The 16,685-nt window shown below is 39.4% G+C and overlaps 1 protein-coding gene across 2 annotated transcripts; it reads right to left on the bottom strand.

Moving 5' to 3' along the window:
* Window positions 1-1,098: 1,098 nt before the first annotated feature.
* Window positions 1,099-15,555, bottom strand: LOC124213767 (fatty acid synthase-like). 2 transcript variants are annotated; one of them, XM_046615377.2, is made up of 16 exons: window positions 15,189-15,555; window positions 14,780-15,030; window positions 13,747-13,978; window positions 13,086-13,504; window positions 12,424-12,717; window positions 11,768-11,978; window positions 11,443-11,603; window positions 10,980-11,297; window positions 10,036-10,843; window positions 9,538-9,936; window positions 6,954-8,923; window positions 4,883-5,714; window positions 4,296-4,774; window positions 3,949-4,203; window positions 3,493-3,747; window positions 1,099-3,334 (listed from the first exon to the last, which is right to left on the bottom strand). In XM_046615377.2, exons 1-16 carry the CDS (start codon window positions 15,370-15,372, stop codon window positions 3,188-3,190), a joined length of 7,215 nt encoding a protein of 2,404 aa, XP_046471333.1. In that variant the 5' UTR covers window positions 15,373-15,555; the 3' UTR covers window positions 1,099-3,187. The 2 variants fall into 2 exon arrangements, with proteins under 2 accessions (XP_046471333.1, XP_068990579.1); XM_069134478.1 differs by lacking the exons at window positions 13,747-13,978; window positions 14,780-15,030; window positions 15,189-15,555 and having other exon boundaries at window positions 13,147-13,196.
* Window positions 15,556-16,685: the final 1,130 nt, after the last annotated feature.

Here is a 16,685-nt window from a genome sequence, read left to right as displayed (position 1 = left end):
AGTCAATTTGATTTTATGTTCACGATAACTTTCCGATCAGTCGTATAAGTAAGCACAATATCAATTATTGTCGAGTTAGGTGAAATTCAAGCAGTGCCATTCAATTAAATGAATGTTGTTTACATGGCACCGACTGAATATAAAATTCGTATTAGCCACGGATCGGTGACCGAAAGCCATTAATTCAGAGGGCACATTGCAGAAATGACGAAACGAACAACAGTGGACTTTCGTCAGAATGCAAACGTCAGTGAAATTGTACGTGTTATTGTTCGTCGGCTGAAACGGCGGGTTGATATTTTTCTGGTGTCTAGCTGCACAGCATAATTTTCGATGAATAACCAACGTGTTATTTTCTTTCCTTTTTTTTTTACTGCCAACGTTCGGCTCGAGCCCGATCTAAAGTGGTAATCAGTCCGCGGAGTCTACACATCAAATACGCTGATTCCTGCCACATCCTTAATGTTGTGTCGATGTCATGGACTCACGCATGCTGATAAACACAGTTGTGTTACAGCGATGTAACGCGAATATAATCGTGAGTTCCTATTTTCCACTTGAAAAATGTTATTGTTGCAATAATTTACCGATATTTCTATGTACTGTGCTCACAGAAAGAATGACGTGTCGAGAATTATGTTGAATATCCATCGATTTATAGCGTGTGCAAAATACTGTGCAACGAAACGATAACATTACTGGAACGTAATCTTTGGACCAAAATTTTTTCGTTAGCAAAATTACGCGAAGCTCCAACATAAAAGATGTCGTACAATAACCTTCGCATCCGTGTGACTTACCAAAAAAGTTGGTCACATAACGCGTTACGTATTACAGGTTACATTTTTGTAACTCAGGAAATTTGTTGTGATTACGTTGAGGTTACATCAGTTATCCACTGAGATGGAGATTCAATTACAGGAGATCCTTGAAACTTTCCAACGGTACTGTTGGTGCACTGACAAAAATTTCATTCGCTACCGGTACCGGTACCGGTACCGGAGGATTCTCGTAAAATGAGCATCAGTAATATAACGATTCACGTACTGTTGGAATTACAAAAAATGTGGTACGAGTAACACGAAGTATGACCACAACTTTCAATATTACTATACGTTTACTGATTGTTGGAACATTAAGTTGCACTGGCATTAAATTATGGTTACTTAATAGAAAATGTAGTATATGAATGATCATTATCAGCGAGAATAGTGACACTATGAGCTAGCATAGCTCTTCTAATAATATCAACAAAGCAGTAAATCAAAAATTCAATACTCGATTGTTATATTTAGTATCCATTCTTGAAAGAGCGTGCTTATTTTGCTCGATTCCTTTTTCTGTGGAGAGAGGCTTCTGACTAAGACCGATTACTGAATGAATAAAGATGTTTTATGATTACGATTTTGTCCATTGTGGTGAAAGAAATCATTAAGAGAGCTTAAATTCTTAATTCGTTTATTTTTGCTAAATTATCCGTTGTGTCTCTATTAAGTTAGCTATTGTTTGTTATATAGCGTCCGAAATCGAAAGCCATCCAACAACGTACGATGGATGCAATACTCGCGTTGTACATATTAAAGCCACAGGAAATGGCAGTGTCAATTGAGTCAGGTCTCTCTACTTGAATACAAGTAATCATCTGTCACGGCTGCCTAAGTGGCACTCGATTGACGCACGTCTGAATTATTGCCAGCAGGAAAATGAAGCCAATTAATTGGAGACTCATGAATAAGGCGTATTTGAACCCAACAGCTTACTAAATGTCAACTGTACGTCTACAAATGGCCGTTAGGTTATCAACTTATAGTCAACAATGTAAAAGTCGTCTGTAAACTTAGGAATTGTAATAATTACAGAATTCTTTTCATCCTGTTACCTTCACTGTGCCAAGTTCTACACAATTTCCAATTTTAGTTACGGCTTTGTCTTCAACTTAAAGTTTTTGAAGGCATGCGTCGACACATGGTTTGCCCAGCTTCGACTTTTCACTTATCAACATTCATTATCACATGCTGTACGATCAGACCGTCACCGTCACCGTCATCGTCTTGTCGATTTTCTACCTGCTCTGAGTAAAAATTTTTCATTTGTTAATAGTACGACGGTTTTAATTTGTCACGAACAGTTGGCATTTCGACAAGTCTGCCAACTGAGATGAAATCGCTACAACAAAAAACATTTCACGCACAAGTGTGTGCGTTGAAATTTATATCTTTTTTTATATTTTTATTATTTATATTATATATACAGGGTCTCTATAAAGAAATGGCCCGACTTTTTGCTTTTGATAGGAAATAAAATTCTGAGACGAAAAGTCCTCTGCCATATTCGCATCTGACCCATAGATGATTAGTTATTAATGAAAATAAGTAGCGAAGCAGATGCACGCTATAGCGGTAAGGAGACGGGAGGGGGAGTTACAGGGGAGTTACAGCCCATGAAAGTAAGGGAGCTTTCACAATGGAAAATAGCATCATTTTCACTATACATATACAGGTATGTAAGTGCACTGTTTGTCGAAACAAGAGGGTATCGGCATCACGCGGATCAATCCTACAGGTGAATAATTTTATGAGTACATTCCTACAGCGGCGGTCGTACAAGTTCGTTTTTACAAGTCACGGTCCTACAAGTTCGATTCTCCAGATTCGTTCCGAAGGAGGACGATCGATTCTACAGAAATCATTTCTACAGAGCAAATATTCTACAGAATATATTCTGCAGACTCGTCTCTACAGAAATGTTTTCCTACAGAATATTTTTATTTAATCGTCAATTTCGTACAATTGGATTTAATCTAATTTAATTCAAATTATTAGCGTTGAATTTATGTATGAATTGAATGTGTGTTGTGTCAAATGTGTATTATGTTGGATGTATGAAACTAGAAAACTATTCTGTAGAACAATTCTACGGATTATTTCTAAAGTGAATTTTGAATTCCTTGCTGTAGGGAAATTTTCTTTAGAAAAATATTTCTGTAGAAACGAGCCTGCAGAACATATTCCGAAGAATATTTTCCCTGTAGAACTGATTTCTGTAAAATCAATCGACCTTCAGTGAATCGGGAGAAACTAACATAACGTGTAAAACTGCCAATTGTAGAAATGAACTTGCAGAACTGATCCGTGTAGCACCGTTCCGCCCGCTGCTGTAGGAGAATATATAGGCGTGTGCAGAGTTCTCAGTTCTGGGACGATGCTCCATTTGGCTCGCATATTTCCACATCTTCGAGGGAATTTCCATCGATAGCTGCTGCACACATGTCATCGTCCAACATCGTAACATGGTTACCTTCCGCGTAGTATATTTCTACTTTCTTGCAAGTGATCTGTGAATACGATATCAATAATGTTTATAAACATTCTTATGCTATAATTCCAATAGCGTGTTCAAACATATTAGAGATCGTGTGTGGTAACCCACATATTATTACAGTTGTCAAGATTCACACTCGTGCGACAGTGCGATTATTAAATGGACTCTCACCAATCCCAGACCGTAGTCTTCTGATATTGTGCGTACGGCTTGAATCGTTGGTTTGATTAAGGTTATTGGTGTGTTGAGGCGTGACGGTGCGGAAAAGTTATAACTCAGGACAGCTTTGACTCGATTGTAAAATGATGAACACATGGCTTGTTGGTCTTCTACAGTGAAATTCAAATTTCTATCCGCAGGTACATTGTTGGTAAAAACTGTCAACTTCTCCTCCCAGGTGGAACACTTTTTTAACTCTACGGCCAGCTTCAAACAGAAAAATACAATTGTCTCGAAATACATAATTTTACGAAATTATTTTTAATGATAGAACACAACAGAGACGGAACTCTCGAAATCACAGTATAAGGTATTCGTCATTATTACAATTGTCATACAACATGGAACGACAACTGTGCAGTTGAAAATGATGAATGCCTGTGCAATATTTATGGGTCAAGTCGTTACCTCTGCCCTCTTCGATGGGTCAACCGCATCCATGAATTCCAGTAATAACAGAGATTGCATCTGCGCGTCGTCGTCAACGATGATGTGTTCGCTGCACAGAGCCTTCATGTAATCAGGTGAACCATCGATCAACACTAGTCGACCGCTGAAACCTTTGGACTCCAAGTGTCTTACAATCTCAATGGCGACCAAAGATCCAAAGGAATACCCAGCGATCACAAAGTTGCGACATCCTTTATATCTGGCTTCGACATGCTGCAAATTTTGAAAGATGATTGATAGACGGTGGAACTTCTTCGAATACACTACACTGAAAATCAGTATCCCGTATTACGAAAACCGCTTACTGGGATGAGATAGTCAGCCAACTTCTCAATTGATTTGATATTTGAAGAAGCTATTCCGAGCTGCAAACACGTTGTTGGTGATTTCAATTTACCGGTCAAAGGCTGGAATACAGAGTATGTTCCTTCGATTCCGGGTACTATGAATATTTCTTCTCTTTCATTGTTTGCGCCAGTCGATAGAGGGACACAAACGTTTTTGTCCTGTTGATAATTAGTGCCCAGAACTCTTAGAAGCAGTTTCATGCCCGCCAAGTTTTCATCAGTATTAGGCTTCAGCTCTTTCCTTGTTTCGCTTTCTGTCGCCTGTTTCATTGCCATTTCCTGCAACTTTGCAAAATTGAGACCACGAATGTCCGCTGCTGTTAGAAACACTTCAAATTCACGTTCCAACGTCTGTTTGATTTCAACTGCCATCATTGAATCCATTCCAAGCTCTGACAACGGTGTTTGCAAACTAACCGTTTTAAGGTCTTTGAGTCCTATGAAAAACTATGCGTCACAAATTTCTTCGCATACTTGGAATTCAATGAGAAAATTTTCAGCATTCGTAAGCAACCTATCAAAAATAGCATAAGTAAATGTCATACCCATTATATCGACGACTGTGTCGAGAATGTTCCCTTTGGCGCCACCAGACTTTTTCTCAGCAACTACCATACTCGACACTACTGGAGAATCTTGATTCAAAAAACCATCGAGTTCTTGCAGACAAGACAATATTCTTTGTTGCAGGGTACCGCCGATAATAATTTCCTTGTTATCTTCCTGCATTTCAGCAACAAGTCCGACATCGCCGACGGCTCCCCATTGTATGGCTAAGCCGGGCAACTTTTCTGCTACTCGATTTTCGCATATTCTTTCCATGACGGAATTAGCCATTCCGTAGTTTGTTTGACCCGCATTACCTCTGCCACAAGATACCGATGAAAATACCACGAATTGCCTGAGTTGCGGGCACAGCGTTCTCGATAATTGATCCATCTGCTTCGTGGCCCAAGCCTTCACTCTGAAAGACTCTTCGAATGATTCCTCAGTTTGGTTTTCGTAAAGGGCATCCTTGAGTACAACAGCCAAGTTAAAAATTGCGTGAATCGGTCCAAGTGACGCTGCTTCTTGGAGTATAGCCTCGCATCCCTCTCTCGTCGAGGCATCTTTCCCCACTGTTATGATGACCTTCACTCCGTAACTTTGCCAAGTACTGATTCTCATACGTTGATATCCAGAACTGACTCCTTTACGGGACGTGAGGGCTAATTTTTTCGCTCCGCGCAATACGAGCCAATCGGCCAGCTCAAGACCAAAGCCACCCAGGCCACCAAGAATGAGATAACTGCCATCCTCTGAACAGTGATAACGGGGTAATGCGGAAGGCAGAAGAGACTGACACGCTGCATCTTGGTCACGAATTTTGATCAGGACCTGAAAGTGTGTGTTGAATAATTAAGCTCCGGAATGTAACAGCAACCGACAAATTGATTTTTGTTTTGTGCTAAGGTTGCAGTAATTTTTCCGTAAATTTGCAGTACGAGTCGTAGGCGAGCGTGAGCCGAAAACGAATATTACAAATACACGAGGCAAAAGAGACAGCAGGTGTGGAAGTGAAAATATTTAAAAATCCGAAACATCAAAATTCCGAAAGGTCGAAGATTTTCAGTTCTCTGAATTTATCACTTGCTGAAATTTCAGCATTTTCATCTTTCGTTGTTTCAGATTTTCGATATTCTTGCGTTCGGAATCCTAGTCATTTCATTTTTCGATTTTTCTGATTCTGTACACCCACTCGTTGAGGAAACTACGCTGTGTGGATATATTTCAATTTTCAGCAGTTGACTCTATCGAAACTCTATTTTTCGGAACTTTGCTCTGTCGTAACTTCAATGTACGGAATTATGCATATCGGAACTTAGATCCGTCTTGCTTCCGACCACTCGAAACTTTGCTGTTTCTCAAAAGTTTCATTTCCTTACTTTGAGTTTCGCCATCAAATAATTCGCATTACGCGCTTTCGGAAGTTTTCAAATACGGAACTTCATTACCGCCCCAATTTTTCGATAGCTGATAATTTTATGCTGACCTACGGACTTATTTATCCCTGCTGCACCAAACACTTCAGAGATTCACCGCAATGCTGATTCGATTGAAGGAGAAGTAAATCCTTTTAATATAATTGTCAAAGAAGAATCAAAAGTTTCCAATACGGTACTTTGAATTTTCTATGATATAACAAGGAGGGTTGGATTCAGTTTGAATGAAGAATAAAGCTATCCGAAGGTGAAACGTTTTGTTATAAAAATCAAGCTGGAGCAATTGATTTCTTCGTACTGATTATAAAAAAGTTATCGCGCTCACCTTGAATGAAAGTGTGTGAAAAGTTCGATGAAAATATTGTCATACGTAAATAAGTTATTAAGTCATAAAACTTTAATTTTCCAGTGATACGAACTTATGCTTCTATGGAATTTTCCATGCAACGCAGGGACAAAATTAGCACTCGTGTAGTTGCAAGTTGAATAACGTTTTTTCCGCACCCCAACAGGAAATACTACGCGATATGTATATCGTCATAATGTCACGTTGTTTTTCAGAAGCTATGGGTTATTGATCATCTTTACGTTGATTTAATCATTGATGTGATATGATATATCAAATGTATCAAACCTTTCCAATGTGTTTCCCGCCTGCCATGTATCTGAAAGCCGCTTGAGCCTTGTCCATTGGAAATACAGTCCGAACGAGTGGTTTGACAGCACCACTCTGTAGGCCTTCGGTCAGCATTTTCCATAGTAATTTTTTCACTTCCGGAAAGCCAATAAATAAATTATCCAACATGATTGCATGAAAACTGATGCCCTTCAAAAAGGCTTCCATGCCCAGAGGATTGTCAGCGGCGAGATCGAATTTCCCAATCTCCAGAAATCGTCCACCAGTTGCTAAACACCGAACCGATGCCTGTAACTTTTCCTCTGCCAAAGAATTTAGTACGATGTCCACTCCTAGTCCTTGCGTTTTCCGAAGAATCAGTTGCTCGAAACTCGTATCGCGAGAATTTCCGATATGATCGTCATCGATTTGTGGAAATTGTTTTTTAATGAATTCTCGTTTCTGTGGTGTGCCGACCGTTGTAAAAACTTCACAGCCTTCGTAAAGTGCTAAAGTTATAGCTGCCTGCCCTACGCCTCCGCTTCCAGCATGAATCAAAACTTTGTCTTCTTTTTTCATCTTACCGATCCACATGAGCGCCAAGTATGCTGTTCCATAAACAACTGGAACCGTAGCTGCATCTTCTAGAGTCCAACAATCCGGTATCGGCCAAGTAAGATATTTCTCACCAAAACATAGATTCGTAAACGCTCCGGCCTCAATTATCCCCATAACGGCGCGACCATTTACATCTCTTCCGGAGAATTCGATCCCATACACGTGACCTTGTACCAGTCTGTTTTTAGTGATAACCTCCGGTGCTAGTTTTCCAGTGAGTAGCATAATATCTCGGAAGTTTATCGAGGAATAATGCACTTGGATGATGTCCTTGTTCTGGTCGTTGGGCTGAATTATACCTTCGAACCATTGAACAGAACTTAAATCACCACGTATACCCTGACTCAGTCTAGTATGGTAGACTGGTTCGGGAGCCAACGGTTTCAGTGGTAAAAACCGATAGGACCCCCACACTCTTCCGGGACGTAGAACATTCAACGCCAAACCCAATTTCAACTGTTTGGCGTATAATGGATTTTGCAGCGAGAACTTTGGAGCTTTGGAATCTTGAATCAACAAACCTTGGATCACTTTACCAACAGGTTCTCTGCGCAAACAATTTACGAATCCCATGAGTCCACTTTGTAAATCTTCCTCGCTAAGAAGAAGTACTCGATTAGTGGTACGACCAGCCTTTTCATTTTCCGCCTTCAAGGCAATCTGTAAATTGTCAAGCCAGGTGAATTTATGATTGTCAATTTTTATAACAGTCGTCAGCCCAGGCAGCTGTTCCTTCTTACGCAGCAGAATTATAAACTCGTTGGGTGTACGTTTTTCGAGGACGATGTTAAATTTTTTGTCCATTGATTTCCGTATTATTTCAAGATCATTATCTAGCGGTTCTCTGGCCAGCATAAAACTACCGCCGTTCATAGCTTTTTCCACGTGTTTCAATATTTCTCCATTCTTGCTTGAGAAGAGGCCACGAGTGACGATAAGGACAGCATCGAGTTCACCGGACAAGTTTTTTGGCTGGGATATTTTGATACTGGGTGGTAAAGCATTTTCCGGAAACTTGGTCAGGGGTGCAAAGATATTCAAATCAGCTTGGAGTGACGGCAAATTGCTCAACACTTCTTGAATCAAAGGAGACGTCAAATTTTCAACACATGCATCATCTTCGTCGTCTATCAGTTCAACTGTTTTTACTCTGATACCAACATGGTTTTCTAGAGCTATCTGTACAGCGATGCAAGTTATCACTTTCAATTCAGCGTGGGCTTGATCGTGATGAGCTATAAATTCATATTTTTCCAGAACGGGATCTGCAGCCGGTTTTTTTCGCGCTATCGCATTGGCTCTGAGTCCTCGAATTTCTATTCCACCAGATACGATGATATCCAAATCTTTGTAAACTTGTACAGCAAATTCTAGAAAATAGTGATGAAACTGCAATTATATAGTGATTTAGCGAAAATTTATTGCAAAAAGGCAATCAATTTCTAGACAAGTGATTTTTTCACCGAGACCATTCTCAGGGGTAAACTTGTGGAATATGTCCTTAAATTTCCATTGAAATTAAGCCCCGTTTCAAAGGAGTGATTTCTCGTACTGCTCTATGGACGATTCACCTCGAAATTCATCGAGATTCAGGAGCTTATCTTGAAATTCAGAAATGGTCCCCCGTATTTTTTTCACCTGGTACTATTCAAGTGTAGATAATAGATGCATGATTAGTCATTGGTAATTATAACACGAAAAAACATTACCATCATTGTGTGAAGCACGCACATGTATTATATGATACACCTACCCCCGAATTCATGAACGTCCTTCAAACGTTTAAAGAACTTAATATATAACGGTCCGTTATAATCTTCTGTTTTTATTGTTTTTCATCTTAGGAAACTTATAAGCAGCATAAATTGGACAGGCAACCACGAGAAAAACATTATATTATAACAGGCCCTTATATGTTACGCCCGTCAGACGTTTAACGCACGCTTAAGAATTCGAGGGTGTAACAGATAAAAACAATTTGAACCTTTTTTGTCGCCAGGCATCAAATTAAGATAATGTATGTGCATCTTTGTATCGATCACCAGCTTCCGTATAGCCGTAGGAACAAATAGTCCTCGAGTGTCGATTCCAAGGATTTGTAGTTGTAGCATGTTATCCATAAAGGCTGCCCAATTTTTTTGCCAAGATATGCGGCCTCTGGTTCCTTTTAAGGACGCTGCTGTGAGACCCCGGCACAAGCCTGTATATTGGTAGCCCCTAAGACGTAACTCTTTGTAAATATCTCTGCTCGTTAAGGCAAGTTCCTCTTCTTCGATGTGTAGTACATCAGTTTTGACACGTTCCAGAGCTGGGTTTGAAGCGACACGGATGACACCCGTAACGATGCTGACATCACCTTCAGTAACTTCAAACCTGCCCGACCCTGAGTAGGAATAAATATTAGTTACTACATGCTCAAATATTTGTCAATTAAATTAATTTCTCCGTACAACGATTACCGTTGCGTGACATGTGATCTTACCTTTGTGAATCATCAGCTGCAGTGCAACGCTACCTGTCTTAGGAATCGTGGTAGCTCGGTGAAATTTCACATTTTCAAATACCACCGAAACTTTCAGGATTCGATCCCCTTGCATCATTTCCACAGTTTGCCAGACTAACGCCAAGTAACCGGTCGCAGGAACCAAATTTCTTCCATCAATGATGTGCCCTGACATCCATTCAAACTCTTCGTCGAGAAGGCCGAAGTTTATAATAATTTCTCCTTTATCTAGTTTATCTTGCTTTCGCAAACGAGCGACAAACCAGTCTTCTGAGTGTTCCCATCGCAACAGTGGAGAAATCATAGGAGTTCCTCGACTAACTGGATATTGAACATCGGGATATAATTTACTTAATTTGGGACATAATCCAATTTCGTACATTTTTCCAACAGCGTCAAGTAAGACGTCGACATTGTCACAATTCAAGTATCTTGTTAGACCAATATTGGTCACTTCGTCTTTTGACGATCCTCGCAAAGCGAACGGAAGCAAATTATGTGGTGCCAGTTCAATAATTACTGCATCGTTTGGCAGAAGATGAGATATTTTTTCGAACGAGACTGAAGCGATCAGATTTCTCGAACAGTATTCAGCTGAACATGAACGAGCCGAGTTATTATTCCAGTTTTCATGAGATACTGAGTTCAGCCATTTTTGGCTGCAGGGTTTTGGATTAGGAATAACCTTGTGCAAATGAGCCAATAGTTTTTGTGTCACTGTCCGTACTTCACCACTTTTGTAGACGACGCTACCGCGAGCTTCGGCTCTGACAGGAATATTATTAGCCTGTAAGAAATCGATCATACTTCAATAATAAATTAACAATCATTATTCAACTGATTATATGACTTTGCCAGTAAGAATGCAAGTAGGAAATTTGTTTCGATAAAATTATGAAAGATCCTCATTTTCTAACAGCTACCTGTAACTTCGCAACAAATTTAGTCATAGAATCTGCAGGTCCGCTGATTACTGAGCATTGAGGACCATTCGAGCAATCTATACGTATGTCATGCGGACACAAACTCGTTAGTTCGATGGTGTTCAGCTCCACAACTGCCACATTCCCACAAACTGCTCCAGATTCTGTTAATACTAGACCGTGGTAGTATGCTGCTAAGACCGTCTGTTCCGCGGTCAAGCATCCATCAGCGTAGGCACAGCCTAACGCTCCTGCTAAATAGTCAGTGACCTTATCCGGTATAATTCCTATCGATGACAGTAAATCCACTAAACCAATCTGTGAATGCATGAAAGTATGTCATCATGAATAGAGCAAGCCATTATATAGTATTGAAATGAAAGTAGAAAAGTTATGACGAAGTGTCCTACAAGTGTCACGACCTGTACACCTCGTCATTATCAATACGAAGCAAGTACTGTACCTGGATTGCTGTTGTGCCAACACGAAACTTGATAATATCGTCGAACGTCTTCGGATTTTTATCAGTCAAAACTTGAACGATATCTATACCGTGTGGCTTCAGAGCGGTTTCGCACTTCCGAACGGCCTCAGCAAACACTGGAATTTGCAACAGGCTTCTACCTGTTGAATGCAAGTATAAATTGATTGGCGTCCGTTGCTATGCATTTCGTTCTTCTGGCACTAAAGTTATTGATGAAAAACTGGTGCCCTTGAATCATAAGCATTTCGTTTGATGGGCTGAGTTTATAATTTGCAAATGAATCGTTTATGACAGTGGTACTCACCGATCCCAGGCCACTGATATCCCATTCCAGAGAAAACGAACCATATCGGTCGCTTCTTACCAGAATAATATCGTACGTCTCGTATGTTGTTCTCCGCCACGCCTCGGGCTGGCAATATGGTATATCCACGATATTTATGACCAGCAATCTCTTCAGCATGTATCTCGTGAAAAAGGCTGATGTATTCGACATCCGCGGGTCTGCTTTCAAGCTGTAGTCACGGGAAGGCATAATTACAGTTACTATACAGACCTCGACTGCATTTAATATCTACGATTATCGAAACATACAATTTTGAGTTCAAAGTGCGATGGTTTACTGAAAAGACAGCGACTGTGAACAAAGTAATGCTGCAAGTACAAAATGATGTGTGTTACTGGCGAATATGAGTGCTTGAAACGGTAGTCGGAATCGGTCTTGCTGGAAATTTCAATAATATACACAGGTAAGCTGAAAAAAACATGTGCTTTCGTCAAAATAATTGTAAAGTTTCTTCCGTGTAGTTTTGTAAAGGTAAATGGGTATTTATCGAAATTGTAATTCACTTGCAAATGATGATAGTGACATATAGATAGATGATAGATAATGGTGCGCCATTCATCAGACGCATTAGAAATATTTTCGGTACTGGAAATCAGTTCAACTGTATAACCTACGTCATTCAATAAAGTTGTCACCGCTTCTTCCGTCCGTCCAGATACGGCAACGAGTCTCGGCATGTCGTCATTAGGTGCACCATTATTGACCTTCTCTTTCGGATTTGATTTCAGCAAAACGTGTGCGTTTCCACCACCAAAGCCAAAAGAGTTTATACCAACGTAACCGCCCTTCCATGGCGTCGGTTCGGTTATTACTTGAATGCGGCCAGTCATCAATGCTTCGATTTCTTCGCGGGGCTGGTTATAATTTACATTTGGCAAGATGATTCCACTCTCCATCGCAAGTATCACCTTTTATGGAATAGACACTATATACACTATATAATTATAGTTTCAAGTAAAACAATACGTCGTCATTTCTCAACTATGACCTCGTGGAACGAAATTGACAATCACGTAAAGAATTATCAAGAAAAAATTTCGATTTTCTATCTTGTTTTTCAATCAAACAGAAGTCATCGAAATAAAAAATACGGACGGCCGAGCAGAATAACATCGTATACATGGATTTGGTTCAACTACATCGTATCTCAGTAATCCCCCAATTACCATCTCGTCTGGTTGATATAGCGTCGCATTGGTTTTCATAAAACTCCTCGAAATACATTGTAAATTTTAGAAATTTATGAGTTTTGACATGTCATGAGTTACCCTTTTACCTTGGCGACGGAACAAAGGCCACTTGCTGGTTCGGTATGACCCAAATTCGACTTGACTGACCCAATTTGAAGCGGAGTGGTTCGTCCAGGGCAGAATACTTCCTCCACTGCGTTAACTTCGGCAGGATCACCTACTTTGGTTCCAGTACCGTGCGCCTCTAAGAAAGCTAATTCGGACGGTGAAACTTTGCACTCGTCGTAGAATTGTTCGAACAGAACACGTTGCATTGTACTTGATGGAAAAGTGATTCCTTCTTGTTTGAAGCCGTCGCAATTTGTTTTTGTATGAACAACATGAGCATACGAGCGTTTAGCATTCTTTGATTTTTGCATATAGATTGCACATAGCGCCTCACTGCGACAGTAGCCGTCCCCCTTAGCGTCGAATGATTTGCAGCGTCCATCGGCCGAAAGTACGCCTGATGGAAAAATGATTGAACTAGAGAAATTCTTTATTGATTATCAAGACGACACAAGTATCGCAGATTCTTGACGTGTAGCCTGATGTACAAGAACGTCTTTGTCCTTATCTCATGTTTCTCAAGAATTGTTCATTACACGAACTCCAATAACGACGTTTTTTTTTAATACATTTTTCGTTAATGACTAGATCCACAGACACGTAAAAGTAAGACTCAAATCCAAGAAGAAAATAACATACCAAGAAGAAAGAACTGCTGAGATAGATGTGGATGAAGGCATAAATTACATCCCACAACAATGGCGTCTTCACATTCGCCAGCTCGAATCGCTCTGTACGCGTGATCCATGGCAAACAAACTTGAACTGCACGCAGTGTCCATGGTGTAACTGGGTCCTGTACAACCCAGCCAATTGGAGATTCGATTGGCCATCATGGCACGACAGCAGCCGAGTACGCCTAATCCGTTGGCCTGGACAAAAACAGAGATCTTCTAAATAAGCGTTGCAACTCATTGGGTTTGAAGTAAAATTTGACGAAGAAAATCTCACTCTTCATAATGAGCACCTGGTTTACACATCACTGAAATTGCTTGGGGACTTGATAGACAATAAAATGATACGTGTCTAATGGCATCGGGTTGTAAGCGCTATCATACGTTCTTTTGTTGTTAATAAATGCAAAAGATCATATTTTTTTAATCGTATCTAGGCTCAAGACATGACAATATGGTCGGAAACGTTGAAATCCAATAACAGTTTAATTAAGAAGATCGTATTTACTGATAGATACGACGCTCCGCTACCAACTCAACCATAAAAGCCTATGTTGACTAATTGCATAAAGTCCTGTCTAGGAAGAATTATTATTTTCACTTTTCTTGGTCTCGAGTATAAATTTATCAACTAATATCAGAAGGTCGAATACGCTTATAGATACGACCTTGCAGTCCTGATGCTGATAAGGTTGTAGCCGCTAATAGTTATTATTGTTGTTCTAATATTCCCATAATTGACGATTTGGTCATAAAATTGACATCCTATTATATAAGTTCATGTCAGCTTTAAGTTTTTCATACGATTTAGACGTTTTAAGAGCGATTGCAATGAAAAATAACAAAATGACTCGTGGAAAATTGCATGTACGAACGATATGAAACTGTGAAATTTATCGCACAAATTTACTATGAGTGACGACGATACGTGTCGAGTATGAGTCGACGATAGCGGTATTCTTATTAAGGTGGTGATCGACTAGTGAATCTAACTCTCACCTGAAATTCTGTATACAACCATGTTTTTTCCGATTCGCTGTAGCAGGCGCCGACGAAGACTCCGGTGTTAGTTCCGCGAAGTTGGCGAGGATTCACACCAGCGTCAATAATAGCTTCGTAAGTATGTTCTAGTATCATTCTTGCTGCAGGATCCATAGTGTGAGCTTCTTTGAAGTGCATTTCAAAAAATTCCGCATCGAATTTTTCAATGTTGTTAACTTTCCCAGCTCGTTGGGGAATATCCGGATTTTCTGAGGATGATCGCAAATTTGATTAGTTGAGTTCAGGTTATTGAATGGAAACCTCAAGAGTTACACATCAGTAAAATTATGAAACTCCGTACTAAACAGGCATACGAAATTTATTCACTTTGCGATTAAATACTTTCACTTGAATTATTTTAATCTACCCAGTTTCCAGCGGCGATCATCGTCGGTGATGACGTCTACCTTGTTGAGAAGATTTTCTCCGAGACTCGTCAAGTTATTCGACTCTGGGAATCTTCCGGCAATTCCAGAAATCACCACGTCTTCACCCGGTTTCGGGAATGCCAATTCTTCATTCCAAACACCGTTCAAATTATTACTTGACATGTTAGTGGTCCTGTACGATGTAAAGTGCTTTTATTAAGAGTCTTAGAAACTTGAGAATAATGGTTACCCCTTTGGAGTTGGCTACGTTTTTATAACAGTGCGCCCCACCAGCCTTCATTACGTGCCATGCATTAATTCATTGTGATGATAATTGTATTTAGAACTGGCTGTACTGAAAGCGCGTTGCTTGCGAATTCCTGCGTTTCCGTCTAATAGAAGGATTAACAACAAATTTTACTATCAACTTATTTTAAATATATTTAAAATCAACTTAAATCCACTGCACAGTTTTTAATAAATATTTCCCTGCGGCTCTTGGGTTCTTTTAACGTGCATTATCTCAAGACGAAATGAAAGAAGTTTCCATTGTGCAATGCACGTAATAAATATAAATAGATTTTGTAATTTAGGACGGGAAATCAGACAAAAAATACATTCATGTCAACGATCATCTGAAAAATGGAATGGTATCTTTATCTTGTCGTAAATCATGTCTCTTGAGGCAAGTTAATGCAATCACACATAGCATCAAACTATCCGCCTACAATATCCTATCACAGACACGGTACTTCGATTGGGCTATAAATGAGAATCATGAAGTTTTCAGCGTGTGCTCACCTTGCTGTTGATTATGGTCCTGCACCATCGATACTTAAATCGTATTTCAAGAATTAAAAAATTTTTGAAACCTAAATATAACCCAGTGAACACAATTATGTCAAACTGATGTCAGAATGACGTCATGTCACGTCATGATTTACGTAAGATGTGAGTCATATATGAGTCACATATGACTCATAATTTCCCACTTCCTGACGTAAGATTCTTACGTAAGATAAATGACGTAAATATGACCTCCAATTGACATCATTATGACTTAACTGACGTCAAAATGACATAACTCTGATGTCATAGAGAAGTAAAGTCGGTACCGGAAGCTTACAAAAATATGACGTCCAGCTGACGTACTTGTTATTTAGCTGACGTCAAGATGACTTAAATTTGAGGTAAAATAGTGATGTAAAGTTGCTTACAAAATTGTGACGTCTGGCTGACATGATTATAACTTACCTGACGTCTCGATGACATAACTCTGATGTCATAGTGATAAAAAGTATTTAAGAATGCTTATAATAATATAACTGTTACAACAGAACTTGTAAAGTCAAAATGTTTATATTTTTCATTTATAAATAGTGATTATTTTGTTACTGTACCTCTATTACAATATAATAATTAATTTTGAAATTAGTTTATATATTTTATTTATGACAATATCCTAATATTTTCAATGTTAAAAATATATTTAATGT

The sequence above is a fragment of the Neodiprion pinetum genome, chromosome 3 (genome assembly GCF_021155775.2).
Source record: "Neodiprion pinetum isolate iyNeoPine1 chromosome 3, iyNeoPine1.2, whole genome shotgun sequence".
NCBI classification, from domain to species: Eukaryota; Metazoa; Arthropoda; class Insecta; order Hymenoptera; family Diprionidae; genus Neodiprion; species Neodiprion pinetum.
This window is presented reverse-complemented; position numbering and strand designations above follow the sequence as displayed.